At 37.6% G+C, this 22,587-nt stretch overlaps 1 protein-coding gene across 1 annotated transcript in view; it reads right to left on the reverse strand.

The window, feature by feature from the left end:
* Positions 1-376: 376 nt before the first annotated feature.
* The window catches only part of FRMD3 (FERM domain containing 3), a gene marked incomplete at both ends in the record, with an annotated part of 128,055 nt that continues 105,844 nt past the window's right edge, over positions 377-22,587 (reverse strand). Inside the window, 6 exons of the mRNA XM_084225316.1 lie at positions 377-972; positions 12,430-12,551; positions 15,733-15,801; positions 16,343-16,417; positions 19,681-19,769; positions 20,767-20,830. Of these exons, the coding sequence (XP_084081442.1) occupies positions 377-972; positions 12,430-12,551; positions 15,733-15,801; positions 16,343-16,417; positions 19,681-19,769; positions 20,767-20,830 (1,015 nt within the window). The remainder of the gene's footprint in view (positions 973-12,429; positions 12,552-15,732; positions 15,802-16,342; positions 16,418-19,680; positions 19,770-20,766; positions 20,831-22,587) is intronic.

A 22,587-nucleotide genomic window follows, 5' to 3' on the forward strand; every position in this document is an offset into this window, starting at 1 on the left:
GAGATTGTTGCACTAAGGAGTATATTCAAAAAGGGTTTTTTTCAATATCATCAGTTTTAGTGTCATGGATTGAAAGGTTAAGGACAACGAAAATTATGACCCTGTCTTATACAATGTAATAAATGAGATGGAAGTCTGAAATGTAATTAAAATAAAGCTTTTTTTTTGGTTATTGAGAGGTGACTGTATAAGCTAGTAACTAAAATGTAAATTTAAGTATGTAAAGGGAACTTAAGAACCTGAAGAGTCTGTCATGAAAACTGTAGATGAGGATATGAAGGCAGCTGCCAACAGATGGGCCAGGGGCATTTATGGAAAGCTCTCTCTAACTGAAATTTTGAATATAGCCCTTAGTTGTATTATATTCATGTAAAATTTAAAAGCTGCCCAGAATATCACGGATGAAGTTTATTTTGCAAGCCATCCACTGCCTAAGGGGGCAGTAATATTCAATATGAAACTGCTGAAACTCCGGCGTCTGGCGGATTTCGTGAAGGAAAGAGATTTGAAGGTCCGACTCCAAGAGAACAAGGAAAAGGGGGAACACAAACAACAATAGTCCGAGGCCTACAAGAAAAAGTCTGGAGAAACTCTTCACAAAAGCATTCACCTCTATGTTGCCCATTAGGAAGTCATAGCTCCACCTCAGGGCTCTCCGAGCTTCTTTCAGTTCTTCCTCCTCTGCAATTAAAAATGCGTTTTCATCTGCTTCAAGTTCCTCAAATGAATCAGTATCATCTTTCTCATTCTCTGCTCTTGGGCAAGTATCAAAAAGCATGTCAATCTCATCATCAACTGGTGTGGGCAGCAAGCTGGCACTTGGACTGTACACCAGCTCTGAGATGGTTAAGGGCTCCTCTTTCATCTTCTCTTCCTGTTCAATGGCAAGATCAACATCCTTCCCAGCATCCTTTACTGGAGAGCTTGAAGTCACAGGTACTGAAATCTCCTCTTCCTTTGGCAGTTGGACACCTGAAGAAGGATTAGAACAATGATACTAAATATCTTGCAGCCTGGTGGCAAAAGTCAGCCTTTCAGTAGTATATAATAGATGTATGGAAAGAAGTCTCTGCAATATTTTGCATATTAACACCAGACTGTACACAATTATCAAAAACTGGAAAAGCTGTTTGAAGAGGGCAGTATCTTTACAACGCTGCAGTACAACAGATGCTGCTTAAGAGGGTTTGATGTAGCTACCAATGATAATAGCGTAGTGCAAAGCAGAAAAGAGAGCACCTTATTTTCTACTGGCAACCTGATTTCTGGTATAAATTAATACCTACTACATGTGTGAATTGGTGCTCTTTGGTAAATAATAATAATAATAATAATAATAATAATAATAATAATAATAATAATAATAATAATAATAACAACAATAACAAAAACTATCAACTGTCGTTGCTTGGAGATGAATGAATGTGATAAGATAATAGCTAAGGTTGAGAATAGAGCATGACATTAAAAAGAGACAACAGACTATCATGATAAATTCATGTTAACAGTAAAAAGGGCAAAAGCAGAGGAAGGATAACACATGATATGAGAATCAGATGTCATTGGAGCAGCATTCTAACAGCCTCACCTGTTAAAAAAGCTCCTTCTCATGTCGCTTTTTTATTTTTTGCTCATCTAGTTCTTTAGCTCTTTTCTCTCACCTCTAAATTTCTCTCTCCCCTTTACAGAGGAGACTTTTTTATGACATTATTCTCTGCTGTCTCAAAACTTGCTCTCCTTTTTCCAGCCTATCTCTAACAGCAATAAGTCTGCAGAGAAGTCTGGCTGTTTACAGCTACATCAATACTTCAGTGACGGCTGTTAGTTGTCAATCGTAGGAGTGGAGAGGACAGTAGGGCACAGACCTGCCTTGCAAAATGATGTTAAGACACCTCCTCATGGAAATTTCCCTTTTTAAGTATTCAAAATTGCCCAGACAGATCTCTTCCCCTGTAATTTGTTATCTTTTCCTTCTTCTCTAGGCCTCACTGGCCATGACCAAAACCACGATTTCTGCTTCCTTTCATTGGGTTAGCATCTGATAAGGTTTTTTTCCTGAGCTGGCTAGTCATGCATTCTTGTGGAAAGAGCACATGACCAGGAACAGAAAAGAGAGCAGGAGAGTTCCTTTCAGCAGCAAAAGTGCATGCTGTAGTGAAACCTTGTCCTCAATAATTATTAGTTAAATAATTAAATTAGTTTAATTTTCATAAGTTTAATCTGAGTTCCTGCCTAATATTTCCTTGCAGCAGCTACTCTGTCCTCTCCTATCACAGCCAATTTAGAAATACATCATATTTCAGCATGAAACTTCTTTTGTGCTAATGTAATGTAATTGTCTACAGCAGCCTTTACGTTAAGAAATACACTTGCCACAGTCATCAAGAGGAGGATACAAGCCAACTGAAATGCGACAAAACAGAGTACGAACACCAAGAGAGAACAGATTTCTTTCTCCTAAGCATCTTTCACCTAAGTAACAGAAGGTAATGCTGGATCCTCAAACCATACTCAAGTTACTTGAGAGTACACAAACAATACACTAAATTACAAGCAAGAAAATTTTTTGACTCTGGAACCCAGCATTAAGAATCTACACATGTCTTTAGATACACAAGTACTACCATTTGATTCTCAAATATGCTTTTGAAATATTCTTAATATTAGTAAAATTTAATTCGACCCACTTATAGACATTTCAAAATGGTTGAAAGCACAGAATTTTACTCTCCCAAATTTGAGAATTCTGGCCATACGCTTCTCTATGCCAGCTTAGGTGCAAGGTCTGTGATATATCTTCATCATGTTTCTCATCATAGAAGACAGCTGCAGCCACCACAAAGAAAGGTCAACCCAATTTATGATTCTTGAGCCTCCTCTTCCTCCCCAGAGTAAATTCCAGCTTGCATAAAATGCACAGTGAACATAAACAACAATATTAGCTTTCATTACAACAACAAATCGTATTTTTCTCAACTGGCAAACTTCTGACTTTGGGGTTAACCTGTTGATAGAAGGCAACGGAGGAACCTTTTCATGTCAGTGTTTTTGTTTCCTGAAGGGTTTGTTTTAAAATGGAAATGTGTTGCATCTCTGAAGCACACATCAAATTTACATTACACTATTTAATTTCAACTGCTAGGAAGAATTTTCCACTTCTTTGCTTTTATTTAAACTCATTAAATCAATGTAATTGCATTTGATATCAGTCAAATACTAGTGTAAATCAAAATTTGAACATTTAGAATGAGCATTAAACACTGCTGCTGCAAGCTTATTAGATATTTTTAAAAATTAAAGATGGTTAGATATCTTTAAAAATTAAAGATGGTAAAGTTGGTTTTTTGCTCCTTCATATTCTCTGTACCACCACAACATTTTTTAAGTCAAGGAATGAGGAAAGAACAGGCTATTAACCAGAGTCCACATGACTGATTCCAGCAAAGCTTCAGTCATGTTGCAATATATAGATAAGTATGTTGGGCCATTCCTATTTTGATGGTTTCAAAAGACTGTAAATATAAAAAATAACTGTATAAAACTATAACTATATAAAAAATAACTGTAAAACCATTATGGCAAATATCATTTACAAAGCTTATACAGGCCTAAGAATATCACATTAAAGTACCAAAATTCCACAGTACAATGAATATGCAGTAACAAATTTAAGGGAGAAGAAAGTTTTTTGGATTTTTTACTTTTCAGATAGCCCTCAAGACAGCCCATTACCTGAAGTAATAAAATCAAGTTAAAAGAAAAAAAAATCCTCAAAATGTTCCAATGGAAAAATAGAATATAAAAATTAAAGCAAGCTTGACTCCTAATGCTCTTTAATTATTCTGCAACTCTACTGCAAATCCTTTGCTCCTATTCATACATAACAATTATTTTGGTACTACCCTTATAAGACTATAATTTTATATAATTTGTTGGCAAGATTTTGAAAAGTCTACTCTCTCTTTAACAATAGTTAAAATTTATGTGGTGTTCAGATTTAAAGGACTATGAATTGAGAATTAAGTTACATTTGAGAACTTCTACTTTCCTTTCTTTTCTTTGAATTCTTAATGGTAGTTTACATTCCATAAATCAGAAACTTCTAATACAGATTACTGGAATATCAGGTAAACAAACTCAGGGTTATTTCTCATATTTCCACAGCAAAAGTTTGCTACACTTTTCTGGCAACTGGACAAATTTTACAGAGCCAGAGATCTCATTATCCTAGGTGAAACTCAGTATTCCCCTTCCACCAAATACTGCAATTGCTCCAAGCCAGGAACAAGAACAGCTGAATAAGACATGACATTATTTTGGTCATTGCTGCGAACATGAACGTGCAAGAGGTCTGAGAGGTCTGACATAAAAGTTGTCAGCTGCTAGTATTTCTACAGGGGCCAAAACCAGCAGCTGAGGATTAAGAAAATGAAGGGCAGCTCTAGCTCCACCATTCTTAAGAAGCTGCAGTTGCTGGAAGTACAGCACCTCAGGAGAATGTATCCTCTGCTTATTAAAAAATTCAGTTCACACATTGTCTGTTGGCTGGATATCCTGCACAGGGCTTTTCATACCAGAAACACAATTGCACACCTATAACAGCCTTTAATATTGGAGAAAGGAACAAGTGTGAATTTTAAAGACACAAATTTTAAAGACACTCATTTTAAAGACACAAATGGAAAATTAGATATAGTCCAGAGAGAACAATGCAAGGAACATTTCATGTACACATGTGAACAAAAAAGGCCAGCCAGGCTGCAATTAGGAGAAATCCTTCTTGTCCTCTTCACTTTTTCCTCTAGAAATATCATGTATCCTTTGCTTATTTTTCATGTAGACAAATTCATGTGTACTGTGAATAGAATGACCTTTCAGAGGGAAGGAGAAGGTGATTTTCTGACATGAGCAAAGTGCATGAATGTCACAAAGAAAATGTAGAAAAATGAGACCGGCTCTAGAATTGCGTTGAATTTAAATATTTCCTTACACGGGATCTCTTTCAAGCAGGATTTGCATCACAGCCAGACCTCCTGCCCTCAGAAGCAGAAGGTCACAGATTTGTACCATGCCCACATCCCGTGCCTATAAAGGACACCTGTTATAGCTTTGCAAGGAGAGTTAATCAATGACAGTTTATAGTAACTCCTTTTTGGGCAGTGACCTGACTTTCCTGCTGGCCATTACTGCTTGCTTTAGTCTACTGGGAACTTCTGGAAGGGAGCAAAGCCCTGTCCCAGTTGCCAGCTCATATGAGTTGGATGTTTTTGGCATTACAGCTCACCTCCCAGCTGTGCTGTGTCACAGTGCCCAACCTCACAGCGAGTGTAACCACTGAAGGACACTGCTCTGCTTTACACAAAGGGCCCCCAGAGCACAGAGGCAGAAGCAGAGCAGGGCATACTGCATGGTGGGCATTCTGAGATGCCTGTTTTCCATCTCCCTTTGGCCTGGAAGGAGTTCAGTCCAGAGCTGTTGATCCCCTGCCAGAAATGGGATTAAGCAGCGGTAGGACTGAAGGAAGCATCAGGGAGAGAACTGCGTGTCACGGGAGCAGGAATGAGAAGGCAAGATACATCTGTCAGCAGCTCAGAGAAAGAAGGACCTGGTGGTGGGACTGCAGTGACTCCGTGTCCAGCACCACGCCAAGGACAGGGAGGCTGAAAAGTGCTGAGTACTGCAAGCAACAGGGCAAGTGGTGCATTTCAGCATTCCCACTCAGCTTGGGAGAGAATGCTGAAATGCACCATGTGCCCTGTGGCACATTTCCAGCAACAAGCCAGCTTTGTTCTGAACAACACTTGTTCTGAAAGTGTCGCAATGGGGCTCTCCCAAGGACTTATGTCCCATGTCAGGAGTCTTGCACAAGCTACCTCCTGTGCTTTGGTGCTGGTGTACGTGTGTTATATGCTGATATAGATAGATAGATAGATAGATAGATAGATAGATAGATAGATAGATAGATAGATAAATAGATATATGGATATATAGATATATAGATATATAGATATATAGATATATATTTGTACTTTTTTACATCAAAAAAGAATAACAAGGTATGAACAGTACTACAAAATCAAGGTGTTTAAGAACTAATGTAGTCCCAACATACAAACCTCTTATGATTGTTGTCATTATATTAAACCAACAAGGTGTCCTGCATCTATTTGTAGCCAGTATTTAACCTCTGAGATGTAAGAATAAAAAACACATGTCAATAATAATGCTTTTTCAATTTCACCGCTATGTTTAAATCAAGGGAGTTTAAATCAAGGTGCATTCTCATAGATTCTACTGCTTTCACTGAGTGGTGAACTCAAGAAAATAAGACAACCAGGAGCTGCTGCTACTCAAAGACAAATCACTGCAAGAAGCAATTTCTCATGTATCACTGCTTTCTAAATTTCAGATATCAACAGAGTAACAATATTCTAATCTTTGCTAGAACACATTCAGTTAATTCTTTTATTAAAAACTAATTTCTGAAATGAAGATTCAATGCAAAGATTTGATATAGGTTAGTAAAGACTGAAACAATTCAACTTATAGGTGCCCAAGCATCAAAAATAATCAGTACTGCAGAAAGCATGGAAAAACAAATTTAAATATGTCTTATGACATTAAGAAAATGGACATATTTAGTGATGGGGATCTTTGGCAAAGGCATTTCCTAAAAAACCACCCCTTTGCTGTTCAAAGCAATACTGAATACTTTTTGTTCTTTGGGTTGCACTCCTCCTGTGTGTAGTGAAAAAAGGAGATAAATCATTCTGTCCAAGCTCCACCTCCGTCCACCAGCCTTAATACTATTATATATATAGTACACTATATATATATATATATATATATAGTATATATATAGTGTGTGTATATATATACTATATAGTATATTTCATATACTACATATATAGTATATGAAATTATTCAGCATCTAGAAAAATAAACCAAATAAAGTTACAAACTGTAAAACTCAACTACTGCATTCAGCTCACATTAAAAATCTACTATGTTCCAGTTTAACAACTAGTTTAACAAGTTTTGCCATAAATTACTGCAGTTTCAAAGTGCTTCCCCCCGCCTCAGTCACAAAAACCACAAAGGCAAAATTCCAGTCCCTCATTTGTTACCAATTACCAAATAAATCTACAATTTTCTGTAAGTTAATACAAGAAATTTATGTTTTGTCTCATTCATTCTCCATTTGCAACTTTGTTCTTGTCAGTAATTCATCCTTCTTCTCTGCTGTACATGTCATTTGCAGTACAGTTCCTTTCCAAGACACAACTATTAACATAAACTGGGGTGAGAGGGTTTAAAAAAGGGGTTTGAGTAAAATAAATGTAAATTTACCAGCCCTTCTGGCTGTGATCTTGGAGCCATGCCGGAGTAAACGAATGCACACTTCCTTGTTGCAGTGGTTAACCATCCGCAAATGAATGCTTCTCTTGGTTTGGATTTTTACAAGACATTTCACCATGTTGACTATAAATTCCTCTTCTCAAAGTTTTGTAAAAGCTCTAACCATACCAGCTTTGACCTTTTATTAAGTTCCCACCGAGTTTTCAGAGACTAACACGCGGGTCGCTCTCAATGAATCAAATGACAAGCTTCTAACATGGCCAACAAAAATATCCCAGCAGGGAACAGAACCAGAGGTTATTTTTAAACATTTCCAAATGCCTCATAATGTACAATACAAACTTTCACAGCACCCATCTCAGCTAGCAGTTGCTACCCTAACAGCTGAACCACACACAGAGGCATAAAAATATCTAAGGCACCAAAACATAGTGCAGTTAAAAAAGAGGCCAGCATTCATAGTCCCATTATTTTTCTAAAATGCTTTAATATGCCACTAATGTCAGTTTCCCATCACTTACTGGAAATTATTTGTGAAACATGTAAATACAATGGAAAAATCCCATGCTGTGCTTAAAAATCTTGCTCACAAAGCAAACCAGTGAGACCAAAACACATTAATTTCTAGCCTAGAATAAAAACCTGACCTGCCCATGTGAAAACAAGAACAAAAAAATTCTAAGTCTGGAAAAAAAACAAATATCTCTTTACATATGAGCTCCAGTTCCAGCATGAGGACAGCTGTTGGACAAATTCTTCTGGACAGAAAGAAGTGTTGTTTCAGAAGGCTGGGCACTTCCCTGTTCCTGCCCAGCAAAGACGTACAGGTTCCCAAAAAAGCATGATGCACCATGCTGGCTGCTGATAACTTGCTCCAGCTGGGAGCTGGAAGGCAACCATAAGCATAACATCACACTATCCTAGTGGGGAAAAAAACTCCTTCCTAGTACACCAAAGCCACAGAGAAGAGACAAACTGGAAGGAGTGTAGCCTCTCACCACCCAGAGTAATCGTCTGCAATGTTTATGACATTGTGCTATCTGAATTCTCATTATCTGACATCCTTGTTCTCTTTGTACCAAAAAATCAGTGATGTACATGCAAATATGTGGGAAAGAGAGGAGTAGGGAAGGGAGTCCTGCAAATGTCTATTTTACACCCAGATGTTTCTCTCATAAAAGACATCTGCTTAAAGATTTTGGAAAGCATCTTTAGGATGGCTCCTTTTCTTGCACAGCCTGTATAGTACAAATATCCAGCAAAGGTCCTGTTTTCTTCCTCTGCCAGAACAAGGATTCCTCTCTTCCTTTCCTTCTTTGCAAACACTTTTTTGTGGGTGTGAGGGAAGATCAAATACCTCTTTGCTTCCTATCTCCATTTTTTCACCCCTTCAAAAGTAAGATTCTGTCTTCTTTTCCCATTTATATTCTCATAACTGCTGTAACAAACAGGAGCATTACATCCTAACTAAAAGGGGTTGACTCTTCATTGTGGAGCCAGCTACAAAAACTGGAAAGTGTGAATCCTTGCAAAAATCTAACCACCAACATGTTCAATACATAAAGAAAGGCCTATACAAGGACTCAAGTGTCAGCCAGAAAAGGCTGGGAAAGAGTTCCAGCATTTGAAACATTTCCAAATGCCTCATAACATTGCAAACTTCCACAGCATCCATCTCAGCTAGCAGTTGATAGCATAACAGCTGAACCACACAGAAAAAATCCAAGGCGTCAAATCTTAGTGCAAGGGGGAAAAAGGCCATGTGTTCCTACATACTGATGTTGAGAAGTAAAATCTATCATTTATGCTTCATGTGACCATGCTTATGCAAAAGAGAAATGACTGTGTTCATTTCGAACTGCTCCCCTTAATTTTATCTACATATAAGGGAGAAATCTTAAAATCTTACAACTGACTCCGAAACTCCTGGTCTATATTAGCTCTCAGCAAGAGACTATCTAAAAGAAATTTAAATAGTTGTACCTATAAAAGCTCCATGTGACTCTCCTGTACAACCAAGGGTTACACAGCCAAGCACCCAGACAGAGACAGACAATCAGACTGATGGTAGCAGGTGTGTGCTCACTCCTGTACATAGAATCATTAGGTTGGACAGATCATCAAGTCTGTTATCCCAGCGCTGCTGTGTTCACCACTGAGCCGCAGTGGTGTCCCCACACCAACACATCTTTTGAACGCTTCCATGGAGGTTGTTGATTCAACCATGTCCCTGGACAGTTTGTTCCTATGACTGACCATCCTTTTGGCAAGAAAATTTTTCTTATACCCAAATTAAACATTCTCAGGTGTAATGTGAGGCCACTTTCTCTTGTCTGTTATTTATTAACTGGGAGACAAGACTAATCCCCACCTGGCTGCACACTCCTTTCAGGGAGCTGTAGAGATTGATAAGGTCACCCCAAGCCTCCTCAAGACTAAAGAACCCCACGTCCCCCAAAAGCCCCTCATAGGACTTGTACTCCAGATCCTTCACTCACACCAGTGTCCTCCTCTGGACATGCTCCAGCCTCCCTCTTGCAATGAGGGACCCAGAGCTAAACACAGGTTTCGAGGTGCAGCCTCACCAGCACTGGGCATAGCTCAGTTCTTGCTCCACGTGTAGTTGAACATATTATGTTTCTTGTAGTGCTGCTGTACAGATTCTGTGGCTGCCTTCTTTTACTGTCTGATTTTGGTGAGACAGATTACTGCCTTTGCAGATGGCAGTCCATTGTCTCTGGATTTTCTAGCACCCGATGCTATCATAGCCTCACCTTTTTGAGTAGACTGTTTTGTTTGGTTTTTTTTAAGGCTATACCATACCTCCCCAGTCACAGGATATTAAGGTCCTTTTAACAAAGTAATGAAAGCTTCTTTTTGGTCACTTGATACTTCTGTGCTGGGATTTCATGCATGAGTTATTGATCTGATAACACGGACTTTTGCCTTTTGAACAACAAAAATGAAAATATGCTTCACTGGGCCAAGACACATACAGAGATACCAAGGCTATTTCATGTCTGTAGCACACCAAAAGCAGTCTCCCAAGGCAGTTGTGTCAGTCTCAGGGGTAGATGCCTCCCCCCTCCCCACCTCCTGCTCATGCCTTTAACCCCAACACAGGACCTTGGTTGACCCTCTTGATGAGCCAGTCAATAGTTGAGTCAGGCAGTAATAGGAGCCTGCACAGTTAAGGGGTTTTTGTTTGGTTTTGGGGTTTTTTTGGTCATAATTTGGTTTGCTGTTGTTATTGGGTTTGGTTTGGTTTTGTTGTTCTGAATTTAGTTTATATACTTATTATTTGATTTTTTAAAATTTTTTTTTGTTTGTTTGTTTGTTTTTGGGGTTCTTTTATGGGGTTTTTGTTTGGTTGGTTAGTTTTTGTCAGGTTTTTTTTTTTGGTTGTTGGTTTATTTTTTAACTCCTTCTCCTAGTTCATACTGTTGTGATTAGTGCTGGTGCAAGGGAGAAGGTGGGAATCCGCAGAACTGGATGTTGGGAAGAGAGCCAGCATCACTGTTAAAGAGCTGTGAGATCAGTTCAAGTTGCAATTTGATAATATAGCCAAGTTTTCTGCAGGAAAAGACTGTAAAAGTCTAAATACTGTTAACTAAGCATCTGGTGATATTTAGCAACATGTAAAGTATGCAGTTAAATACCACCAGCAAATATGTCTATTAGCTCATCATAGTAACAACAATCTGTCTGACTGAAAGGAAATGTAATGTTCAAACACAAGCATAACACAAGCATTTAAAACAAGCACTATTGGGTGAGCATATAGCAATAAGTCACCAGTTTCCAAAAATGGATTTCATTGCCTAGAGCTGTAAGTGTGCTTACAGGACACAGGCAAGGACATGTGGTTACAACAGCAAGCTGTTGTTACTCTGCAGTGGTAACAACTGCCCAGAGGAAGCACACAAGTGGTATTTGGCTGTTAGAAGGCAAATTCTCAGATACCTGTATTTCACAGCAGAGGTAAGCAAGCAAATGTTAAAACTGACACCTGGTTCTACTAATTATAATTAGGTATGAACACAGACAATGTAATCCTATGCTTGCTACATTCAGCGTTCAAACTCTAAAGAATGAACAAAAAATGTTCAGAAACTCCTATAAAATGCAATTAGGACATACTCCCATGAAAAGGAAGATACTCACTCAGCTATTTTGTTTTTCATTGACCAGAACAAAGCAACAGCAAATATTCTATTTCCCAACCTCTGAAAAAATTACCTCACTACATCTCAAGCAAGAACCAGTGTCAGGTTTTGTTTGTTTGGTTTCATTTCATATTAGGACAAAGGCAATTATCCTTATTTAAGCTGGCAATGGTGTTCATGTCATTGTTTGTAGCAACTGTATCTCAAAAAGAAAGGCGTTCAATGTGATATTAAAAATATCAAGAAATAAAGAATACATGCAAAACATTGTTATACAGAATAAATTCAGACTGATCTTCCAATAATGTCTCATTTTGTCAAGGAAGATAAATTAAAGAAGATCTTTCCTAGCTGATCTGCAAATAATGTCCTTTTTTTTTTTTCAAGGAAATTAAATTAGCAGACTAAAGCAGAAAGAAGGAAATATAAAAGTAAAGAGAATCAAGAAAAACACAATATCCAGCAGTAAACACCCAGTTTTCACTCCAGAATGACTGCTGACTCTATTCAGAAAAAGGTGCCATCTTGAGACTATTTCCTAAGATCCTTTTGCCTGACAATTTAAAAGGTTTTTTGAAACAGAAATCAAATAGCCGTAACTTTCCTCACAATATATCTCTCATAAGGCTAATGCACAGTTTCTTGAGAATGGTGATCATTACTGGGTATGACATACAGAGGTTTTATGATTAGGAATACCTGCTGAAAATTATTAGAATTTTTTCCATATCCCTGAGTATGGGTATGACATACAGAGTATGTCATGGGTATGACACAGAGAGGTTTTATGATTAGGAATACCTACTGAAAATTATTAGATTTTTTCCATATCCCTGAGTCAGAATCACACCTTTTTCCATATTCCTTGTAATAAATATCAGCAGGAATTGGGTAAGTGACTCACCTTCATCTAAAGGAACCTCCTCCTCCTCGCAGGGAGAAGGAAGGAGAGGCTGCAGAGGTTCCATGTTGATTATGAGTTGCTTGTTCAAGGAGGGAGAGCTGCGACTCTGGGTGATGCTTGTTCTAAAAGAATGGAGAACACAGGGTCAGTTTGCTTATTGGAAATAACTGCAGTCCAGTAGGTCTCATCTCAGAATCATTTTGCATAAATTACTAGCCTTGAGCTGCTGTAAAAAGCTCTACCCATTGAATGATGCTTTCAGCTGTGTTGTGTTGTGTTGCCCCCTCTGCAGATGTAAACATTTGAACATCTCAAGTGAGAGAGGTTTTGTGCTGATTTTGCTCCTTCACACTGCCTGGCTTCCTTCCATCTTAGGCAGGATTTCAGTGTGTGGCTCCTCTCCACAGGGCACAGCAAACGCTAGCATTTGGATTCAAGGAAGGGAAAAGTTGTTCCATTGCCTCCAGAACTGGATAAAGGATTTGTTACAGTTTGAGCACTGAGGATCAAAGACTAAAGCAGGAACAACTGTGTCCCTGTGGTTGACAGATACAGAGTGCTCTCACTCCTGCCCACGCACCCCAGGTGCTGCCTCTACACCATGCCTCCCAGCACTCACACTGGTTTTCTTGCTTGTCTTACTTCACTCTAAGAGGCTTTCCTGGTAGCAGGTGTTAAATATGCTCAGGAAAGTTTTAGGAATGCTGCAGATTTTATTCAGGCGTGATGCTTACTAGCCTAAAAATGTATTACTGAGAATATAAAATGGCTCTTTTGAATATTTTATCTAGGATTTACATGATACAGGCCTGAAGCAAGAGTCCTGCAGTAAATCTTAATTGTTATAAAAAATATTTACTTTGACAAAAGCAAAGATGAAATGGAAGAGTATCCTACTTAACCTCAAATGGTATATTGATACAGTGCTAAAGTTTCACAAAATGCATTTCAAGTCTGCACAAAAGGCTCAACTTAAAATTCCACATAAACAAGCTGAACAAAGAACCTATTGCAAGTCAGAAGATGGAACTGTTTGTTGCTGAGGGTTTAGGTAAACTTGGGACACAGGTGAACAGCTCTTAACCCGCACTACCTGTCAGTAAATATTCCTTGTGAATAAACAAATTTTCTTGCTCAACTGACATGATTTCTTGTGCCATAAAACATTCCCAAAGATATTTATATCCTCATTTGTATTCTCTTGTAACTATTTATTGTAACTATTTAGTTTAAATTTTCACTATTCACAGAGGATTTTCACTCAGGTTATTATAATTATTGCCACTCCCACCCGATGGTAAATCCATAGGCTTTTTATGCATTCCCTGAACCTTTGTTATTCTTGTAAAAAGCTCTCAAACAACTCCCAAAATACAAGTTGTGCCTGGGAATACCCACAGGCTTCTGCTCCATATTTATTTACAAAGATCCCTCCTTCAGGCATGCCCTGGAAGAAAAACATGAAATCATTCATTTTGTGCTTGGCAGAAGAACTTGCCACTGCATTAATCCTGCATGATGACACACTCCTACAGATTTTCAGTGCACAGTGTTTTAAGTGCAATTTCCAAACACAGAGATACTGAGCAATACCCTCCTCTCAACTGTATATTGCTTTCTTAATGCAATGATGGTACAACTGAATTGATTTTGAGGGTGAGAGCACGGGGGAAAAAACATAGATAGATAGATAGATAGATAGATAGATAGATAGATAGATAGATAGATAGATAGATGGATGGATAGATAGATGATAGATGTTTACATTCAATCAAATATTTTTTCTGAATATTTCGCTTCTGAAAAACCATCATTTCCTACCCCCAAATCCTCTTTCACAAAGTAATTTTTTTTTAATGCTTTTTTTTTGAGCTGAAAATTTTCTGTATTTTTGCCCGCTTGTGCTTTTAGAAGGATTAGCAGCCTCTGTCTCCCATTTCACAACCTGAGCTATAAAAGCACCTGAAATCATTATATTCCTTAGCCTTTCTAAGAAACTGAACTTGGAGCTTCCACAATATTAAAAATGCAAGACTTGTAAGAAGGTTAATGATAAAAGAGATACATTGCTATTTATGGATGTTAAATCCATATGATGTTCCTTTATAAACTTTTTTTTCTCTGATCTGCTGCTTTATGTACACTAAGTTATAAATTATGTGTTTAAAATATTCCTAAATATAGAAATCAAAGAAAAGCAAAATACAAAATAAAAAAAAATGCATTAAAGTCTTTTCTTATCCTGGAACAAAGAAACCTCTTAGATAGTAGGCAATAAGCTATTTCCTAAAGTGAGCAACTATTCTCATTTTAAATGCATTTGTGTGCCCAAGTACTTTATATTATCTCAATGAAGCATCTATATTCTGCCTTCTGTGTTATAATTTAACACCCTCTAGACCTTCACTACCTCATTTTAAAATGTAATCTGGAAAAACATGCTTGAAAGCATGCCTGCATGGCCTAACTATTAATTACATAGCATGGCTAAACAACATATTATAAATATTTACTGAAAATATATTCCCATCTTTTAGTAACAACAATCCACTTTTATCTAAAATAGAGACAGAATAACAATATCCAATTAAAAAGAAATAAAGCATATTCCTCCCAAACATGAAATCTCAACAAAATAAGGAATATGGCTGTAAAATGTTCAGACTGTGAAGTAACCTATTTTTAAAAAAGTTTTCAAATAGTTTTCCCTGAAGGCCTCTTTCTTTTCTCCAGAGCTTTATTCAGGTTCTTAGGAATTTTTGCTGTTACTACAATGAGTGATAAGGACCTGAAAGCATTAGTTTGCCTGCAAAGTCTAGCAGCTTATTTCTTACAAACCCAATTTTGTTCTCTAATATTTTTTCCTCTTTACTGAATGAACTTCATGTGTTTTAATCCAACTGCATTATGGAAAAACTATGAAGTGTACTTTGAAACATACCCATAAACATATACAAACCAAGAACTTTCAAAATCAAACAAAATCTGGGAATGAAATTAGAGTGTACTTTTCTGTCAGGATCGTATAACAACGTCCTATGCCATAACACAAAAAATAATAAAAGTTATCAATCTGACTGATTATTTAAACTCAGCTTCAAAGCAGCACAGATTAGGTTCTCCCTGATAGGAGACATTTGTCCAAGTTCTGTAGCATTGTCAGACATATTTCCTAAGGCTTGCATGTGTAATTGTGGGAGCTCAGAATGACAGCCATTGCAGCTGATAGAAAAGGAAGGAGAATATTTCTGTAGAAAGCAATGATCATCCCTAGTCCTTAAACTTTAATAGTGAATGCCATACCTGTGAACTTCAGGAGGTTCCCTCTGGATTTTAGAGCTTGCCTCCACAACTTCTTTGGCTACTTTTCCACTGCATTAAAAGATGAAATGAATATTCAAGTAAATACTAAGATACATGCCAAGAACTAAATAAATGCAGACAATTAAGTTACATTAAGAAAAGATTTAAAATAAAGGGGAAAAAAATTGCAATAAAGTGCATAATGTTCCAGAATAAAATTGCCCACAAAGCTACCAAAAAACCCCAACTTTCTGTAGTAGAACCCCACAGGTTGAACTGGACAATCTATCTCATGCCTAGTTCAGAGCTGCCCAGCTGCAGGGGCATAAAATCTCTGCACTGGCCACACATCCTAGTTTTTACAGGAGCTGCACCAAAAGTGGAGCTATCTGCTGGTGGAACTACTCTTGACAGAAGTGTCTGTGTGAAAACCCCTGCTTAATTTTTAAGTGACACTAGAAAAGGCAACAGGAAGACTTTCAAATCTTGACATCAGCTAGGAATGAACAGACTCTCCAGCAGTAACAATCCTGAATTTGCCATGAGTAATTCCTTACATCTCTTCCTTCCTGAAATTATTTACTATGAATAAGAATCTGCAAGCACCCACCTATATCGAAATCTACTGCCTTTAAAGAATATCTTGCTGCTGGACATTGTCTTGATCTGACTGGATTTTGCATACCTTGAATAAAAATAACAGAGGCTGTCACATTCTCGAGGACATGATAAGCAAAAATTAACAAGGCAAACTACAAGCTTTGTTATTTTTATACCATAATGTTCAAAAAATGTGCTTTTCAAGTTTTTTAAGGCCTTTATACAAACTAGACAATGAAGTACACATAAAATCATTCAGACAGCATAGAATGACTGAACATGGAACAAGTGATTGTCATGAAAACAAGAAAATTAAATGCAGACACTTTCTGCATCTTTATGAATTTTCATTCCCAGAATGAAGGAAAGACCATGGTATGTCAAAGGCTCTGGGACATGTGTCCTAGCACCAGCTTGTTTGTGGGAAAATATGGCTATTTCTGCTTTTCCACTAGGAAAACAAAGAAATAATAAAGACAACAACTTGAGTCCTGAAGTAGGTGCTTCTACAATATCTCTATTGAGTCAAATTCTGAGTAGCCTACATCATACCCTACTGCTTCTCTGCAATCAACAGGTACACAGCAACCTTTTATCTTTATAACAAAGACCATGGAAGAGCACCTCACACGCCATTTCCTTGATGTTCTCTTGAAAAATGGCAACTTGATTTTGTACAGTATCTAATTCCCAGACCCTAGTAAACAACTGTCCATGATTAGTATCTACTTGAATAATTACAACAGTGACCCCTGAATCTGCATCAAGACAGGACTAAAGCTCTGTTTTTCAAAGCATATCATGTGATCATGACCTTCCCTTAAATTCCAAGTCTCAAAGTCTTCTAGTAAGAGGAGAGGACCAAATTTAATTAAGGCAAAGTGTCAATGCCATGAATTATTTACACAGTCTATGTTTTACTCTTATTAGAATAAGAATAATAATTCTTCTTGTTGGTATTATATAGAACTTAAACAAATGAGAATTATCTAACGCTGCTAAATAACAGTCCCCACAACTCTATTTCTCTGAAATGTGTGAAAACATTCAGCCTTTCAAAACTACTACCTTAAAGCTTTGTTTATAGATAGTTTTGTCTTCAGTTTCATGTTTGAAGCATTATTGTTATTTTTCTGCATTCTGCATATTAAACATTACAATTTTCCAATCTATTGTTCACGTCCCCATCTGTTGAGCAGCATTACCAATCTTCATTTTATTAAAGAAGTCCTCTTGAAAGACCCACGAAAATTGAAACAGGTGGGCATAACTTTAAGCAACCATTGTTAAGGAATAATTCCACTCCTTAAAGTAATTTGGAAAGTAGAAAAATAGATGACAGAAACAGTATTGAACACACCAAGGTCAGAGAAGAACGAGGGGGAGGAGGTGTTCCAGGTGTCAGAGCAGATTCCACCAATGGAGAAAACTGTGGGGAAGGAGCCTGTCCTTCTGCAGCCAAATACAGAGCAGATATGCTCCCTGCAGCCCATGGAAGACCCTGCAGCAGGCCAGCAGGCTCTGAAGGAAGCTGCAGCCCATGGAGAGCTCACACCTGAGCTGGCTCCAGGCAGCAGCGATTGTGGCCCATGGAGAGGAACACAAGATACAGCAGTTATATCCTGAAGGACTGCAAGCCCATGGAAAGGGCTCATCCTTGGGGAGTTCATGAAGGAGATTGGAATAGAGGAAGAGTGGAAGAAGGAAGGAGAGGCAGAGAGGAACTGCAGTCTCCATTCCCCATCTCCTTGAGCTGCTCAGCACAAGGAACACATAAAGGAGTCAGAAATGAAGGAATAAAGTTGATCCTGGAATAAAACAGGGGAAGGGTTCTAGTTCTATCTCTGCTGACAAATTGAAATAGAGTGAAAAGGTAAAAAGGAAATTAAACTTCCCCAATTCAAGTCTGTTTTGCCTGTGACAGTAACTGGTAAGCAATCTTTCTATCTTTATTCTAAGCTATAGGCTATTTTATCAAAACTTTTCATCTTGACCTGCTGAGGAGAGGGAGTGAAAGAGGAGCTGGGTAGGCATCTGGCATTTAGCCAAGATTAAACGCCCTAAACCATGTGTTTGTGACCAAAACCCTAATAGTTAATATTACAGCCATTTCACAACAAGAGCAGAGAGGTGATATTCCTGTGAGTCTCCCTGAAACATTTTTACATTGAGCTAATTTCTACTCAAAGAAGGTAATTTGTCTTCTTTAGGGGGAAATCATCTTCTGTTCCTTATTTATTTCTTGTAACATGAAACACCATGCAGTATTTTCCTACTTAAATCTCCTTACAACAGAAAATGCTTCCGGATAAACTTCAAAATAGTCTTTATATATAGACTATATGTAGGCTTGATATAGTCTCAAGCACAGTAAATGTTGACATAGAGAATTAACAAATGCATCTTGCCAGCTCCTACTTCCTGTTTCTTTTTTCTCTCCAATTAAATATATCAGTTGGATAGATTATATATTACTGTATCACTGTTGAAAACTAAAGAGAGTCTCTTCTCCAAATTAAAGCGGGTCATTAACATTCATGTTAGAAGATACATTTTTCCTACTTCTTTTTTATTTACCCTTACAGCAGCCCACTGGTGTGGCTGTGTGCCAACACAGAAAGAGTAATATTTATAAAATATGTGAGAGCCTGTAAGGAAACACTAAGTAGCGAGGATAAAAGCCAAATGCCTAGAGGGAAGCATCAATAAACAGATCTAACAAAGTTAATGGAGGGCAGAAAGAATACAGGGAAATTTTTTATGAGGAATTATTAATAGGGTCTCTTTCAGGGAATAGGGAGGTAGATACTGCTTTTTTTTTGTCCCTTTACAGGCTTTTTATGTATAATGAGATCACAGGTATGTTTCAAAATGTATCTAAGAACATTTTCTTTTTTCCTTAAATCGTTAAAAAGAACTGTTTATTTTTCAATCAACTCTTACGAAGTCTTGCATTTCAAGTGAAAGAACAATTACCTCATGGCAGAAGAGCCCAGAGAATCAAGCAGGACAGACTTTTTTACCTTCATTCTCAAGATATTCTACAGCTGGGCTAAGATTAACAGCTGTGTTCCCAGACACAAGCGCAGTACTCTGTCCATCCCATATCTCACTACAGAGCAGCAAAAGCATTGTGCTGGAGCCAAAATCCTCCTGTCTCATTTAGATTTTAAATTATTTCCAATACTGGCTTGAAGCGAAAGAATAATCCCCATTAACTTGCTTATTTTCTGTTTACATTTTGCCCTCTGTTAGTTAAATGGAACATTTCACAATGCACAATCCTCCACTCACACTCACTTTTTTTTTTTTACTTTTAGTATAGATAATGGCTTCAGGTGTACATACTTGTAAAAAGCCTGATTCTCCACCCCACACTTCCAAAGATGCTTGCAGGCTGCTGGTGTAGAGGTATGGAATGACAGCACAGCCTTCTTCTAAATGCAAGGAAAAGAAAGCAAATGAAAGCTGTGGAAATGCTGAATTCTCAGTGATTGAAACAGCTAACCTGATGGCATCACCTTTAACCGGATACACTGAAGACCAAGTTTTCCTGTGTACTGTAAATCTGTGGTTCACCCACAGATGTACAAACCATATATAGCTGATATTTAAACTGCCCGGGCAATTTTTTCAGAGAAAAGGAGATGGTTCAAGGAGGGAAGGAAGAGCATATGTACAGGTGGCCTTTAAAACAACCGTATAACTGGTCAAAATCAAATGAGGGAAATCTCTGTGTTCAATATTCTACATCACACAGTTGCTGCACTGCTTTCCACCCACCTCTCCCTCCTCTCTACCATTTGATGTCCTACCATTAAAGCCTCCTTGCAACCACACGAGCAGTCTGGATACCTCTGGCATTACTTCCCTCTTTTTTTTTCCTCACCTCCATTCAAAACCATAACCTTAGGCTATATCACTCTGACCTAAGGAAAGAACTGATGTAGGCAAAAGTCTCTAGGATTTCAATGACAACAGCCCAGTGATAGCACCCTAATTACATAAGACACACGCTAACCTTTTCAGCTCACCAAGACTTGAGGATGGGACTTAATTATCACAAAAATACCTCATATTGATCCAGGTATCAGTGCTTACTTGAATTTGCAATCATATACAGATATCTTCTATACTTTAGAGTGAGTGAGTACAGCTTTAGCACTTAAAGGTAAATTAAAACCTGACTCTAAATGTGTCAAAAACCACGAACAATCCACATAGCACAGCGAGAAAATTAAGAGAAATGTCTCAACCCTTTGCATATTAGACATTTTTTTCAAAAATTACTCACATTCATTCATATTCTCTATTTTAGTTACAATATTAAGTACAATTATTTATTATTTAGTAGTTTGTTTCTTTTGAAAAATATGTTATGTCTTATACAATCTTAATCAAATACAGAAGTTCTGTAAAAATATTAAACACAACCTCTTTCTGAGCTCCAAACACATAAAATGTCTTCCCTTCAAATTTCAGTTTATAGACATCACACCTAGAAAGAGAAAAAATATTTAAGTATAGGGAAAAAAAGATAGATCTACAAGTAAGAAAACTAGCAGGTAAGTGTTCCTGATTAAAAAAGTCAAGCAGGCAATCAATTTACAAAAGCCTTCTACAGGCCTTACAAGACTTAGCATAAAATTATTTAATAGTTTAATTTTTTAGACAACATAAGCCCAGAGTATTTCTTTTATATCCTTATGTACCTTCAAAGAATTAACTCTGTCTGATGGAAAGTGAACAGGAAATTAAAGGTACACAGCAGCTTATATTTATATTACATTTATGGCACAATTTGTAATTCCTCTTACATCTTAAAATCTTGCAATGTCTATTGTAATTAAATTGAGGGAAAGATAACATTCCTTTCTCTAGACTTATTTATCTGAGGCTTCATATCACACGTCTAAGTAACAGACTACTTATTACAGAGCGCAACAAGAAGAAAAAGAAAATGTTTAGCAGCATTTGTTATAGACAGGCTTTTTGAGTTGCAAAATCTGTATCAAAACTTAATTTAATCAAGGTTAACTGCTCATTCTTCATATGGAATAACAGTGAACCATAAAAAGGCAATGTTGTGCCTCTGTTTAAATTGTAATGGAAATTTTGTCATTGCCAGAGTTAAAATGGAGCCACTGCTGTTTTTGACAAATTTCCCTGAGGGTTTTGGAGGTCAGAGTTGAAACAGGAATAATATGGAGGCAAGGAAAATGCTATACCTGAAACTTTATAACAAGAGTTTTCCTTTTACATGAGAAAACAAAAAATCATCGAAAAAGATTTTATATTGAAAAGAAAATCTCAAACACAAATTTGGGTTTTTATTGCATAGTACAAGTTTCAGATAAAATTAGTTACAGCTACTAGCACTCACTTCTAGGCCTCTGAAATGTACAGAAGCAGTACATAGTGTTCAGATAAAACTCACCGGACTGACCTTTCAGCCTCTACTGTAGCACTGAGAGTTTATTGGCTCCTCCTCCATCACTGCTTTATTTTTTGTCTGGTTTACCTATTAATGCACTTAATAAATATGCCTAGATTGCACAGAGGATGCATTATCCTCAAGTGACACGAGAAACTAAATGCTGTGGGATTCATTTCCCACAGTATGGTGGGCACATGCTTGGCAAGGGCTCTCTCTCCTCAGTGTGCCGTGGACTGACATTACTGTTATGTTTTCCTTGTGCCAAAACCACAAACCACTGAAGTACTGTGACCACAGCTACCTGCAATCAACCCTGGGGAAACTGTGCTGTAAATCCACGACTGCAAATTATAGGCGTGTCCGCAGAGCTCCGCAGGGAACTGCGTTGTACAGACAGGACTATGATGATTTTACCCTTCTGAGGATTTCAGGTTATTCAACACTCAGGGAAGTTTCTAAAGATATGCAGCAAGGAGACCAGCTTCACCTTTTTTCCACCTTCTGCCTGTCTTGATCCCACAAGACAAGCTGAGAGCTCAGAGATGGAACAGTCACAACTATTGTTGGTTTACATGTAGCAGCAGGGCTAAAATGAGATTATCAGTTTCTAAGCATGACTGGTCACTTTTCACCACGCTGCTGAGGGTGTGGCCAGCTGCTCTTATCATCTGCAGGAGCTCAGTTTTACCTCTTCCTCAAATGTGCCTGAGTGAGGCTAACAAACTAAGTCCAGGAGTTCAAAACCAGACTAACCAAGGACTATTGTGTAAGTGGCCATTTCTTAAAAAAAGAGACTAAAAAAAAAAATCAAATGCATT

This window comes from Fringilla coelebs (genome assembly GCF_963513975.1).
Source record: "Fringilla coelebs genome assembly, chromosome: Z".
In the NCBI taxonomy this organism is placed as follows: domain Eukaryota; kingdom Metazoa; phylum Chordata; class Aves; order Passeriformes; family Fringillidae; genus Fringilla; species Fringilla coelebs.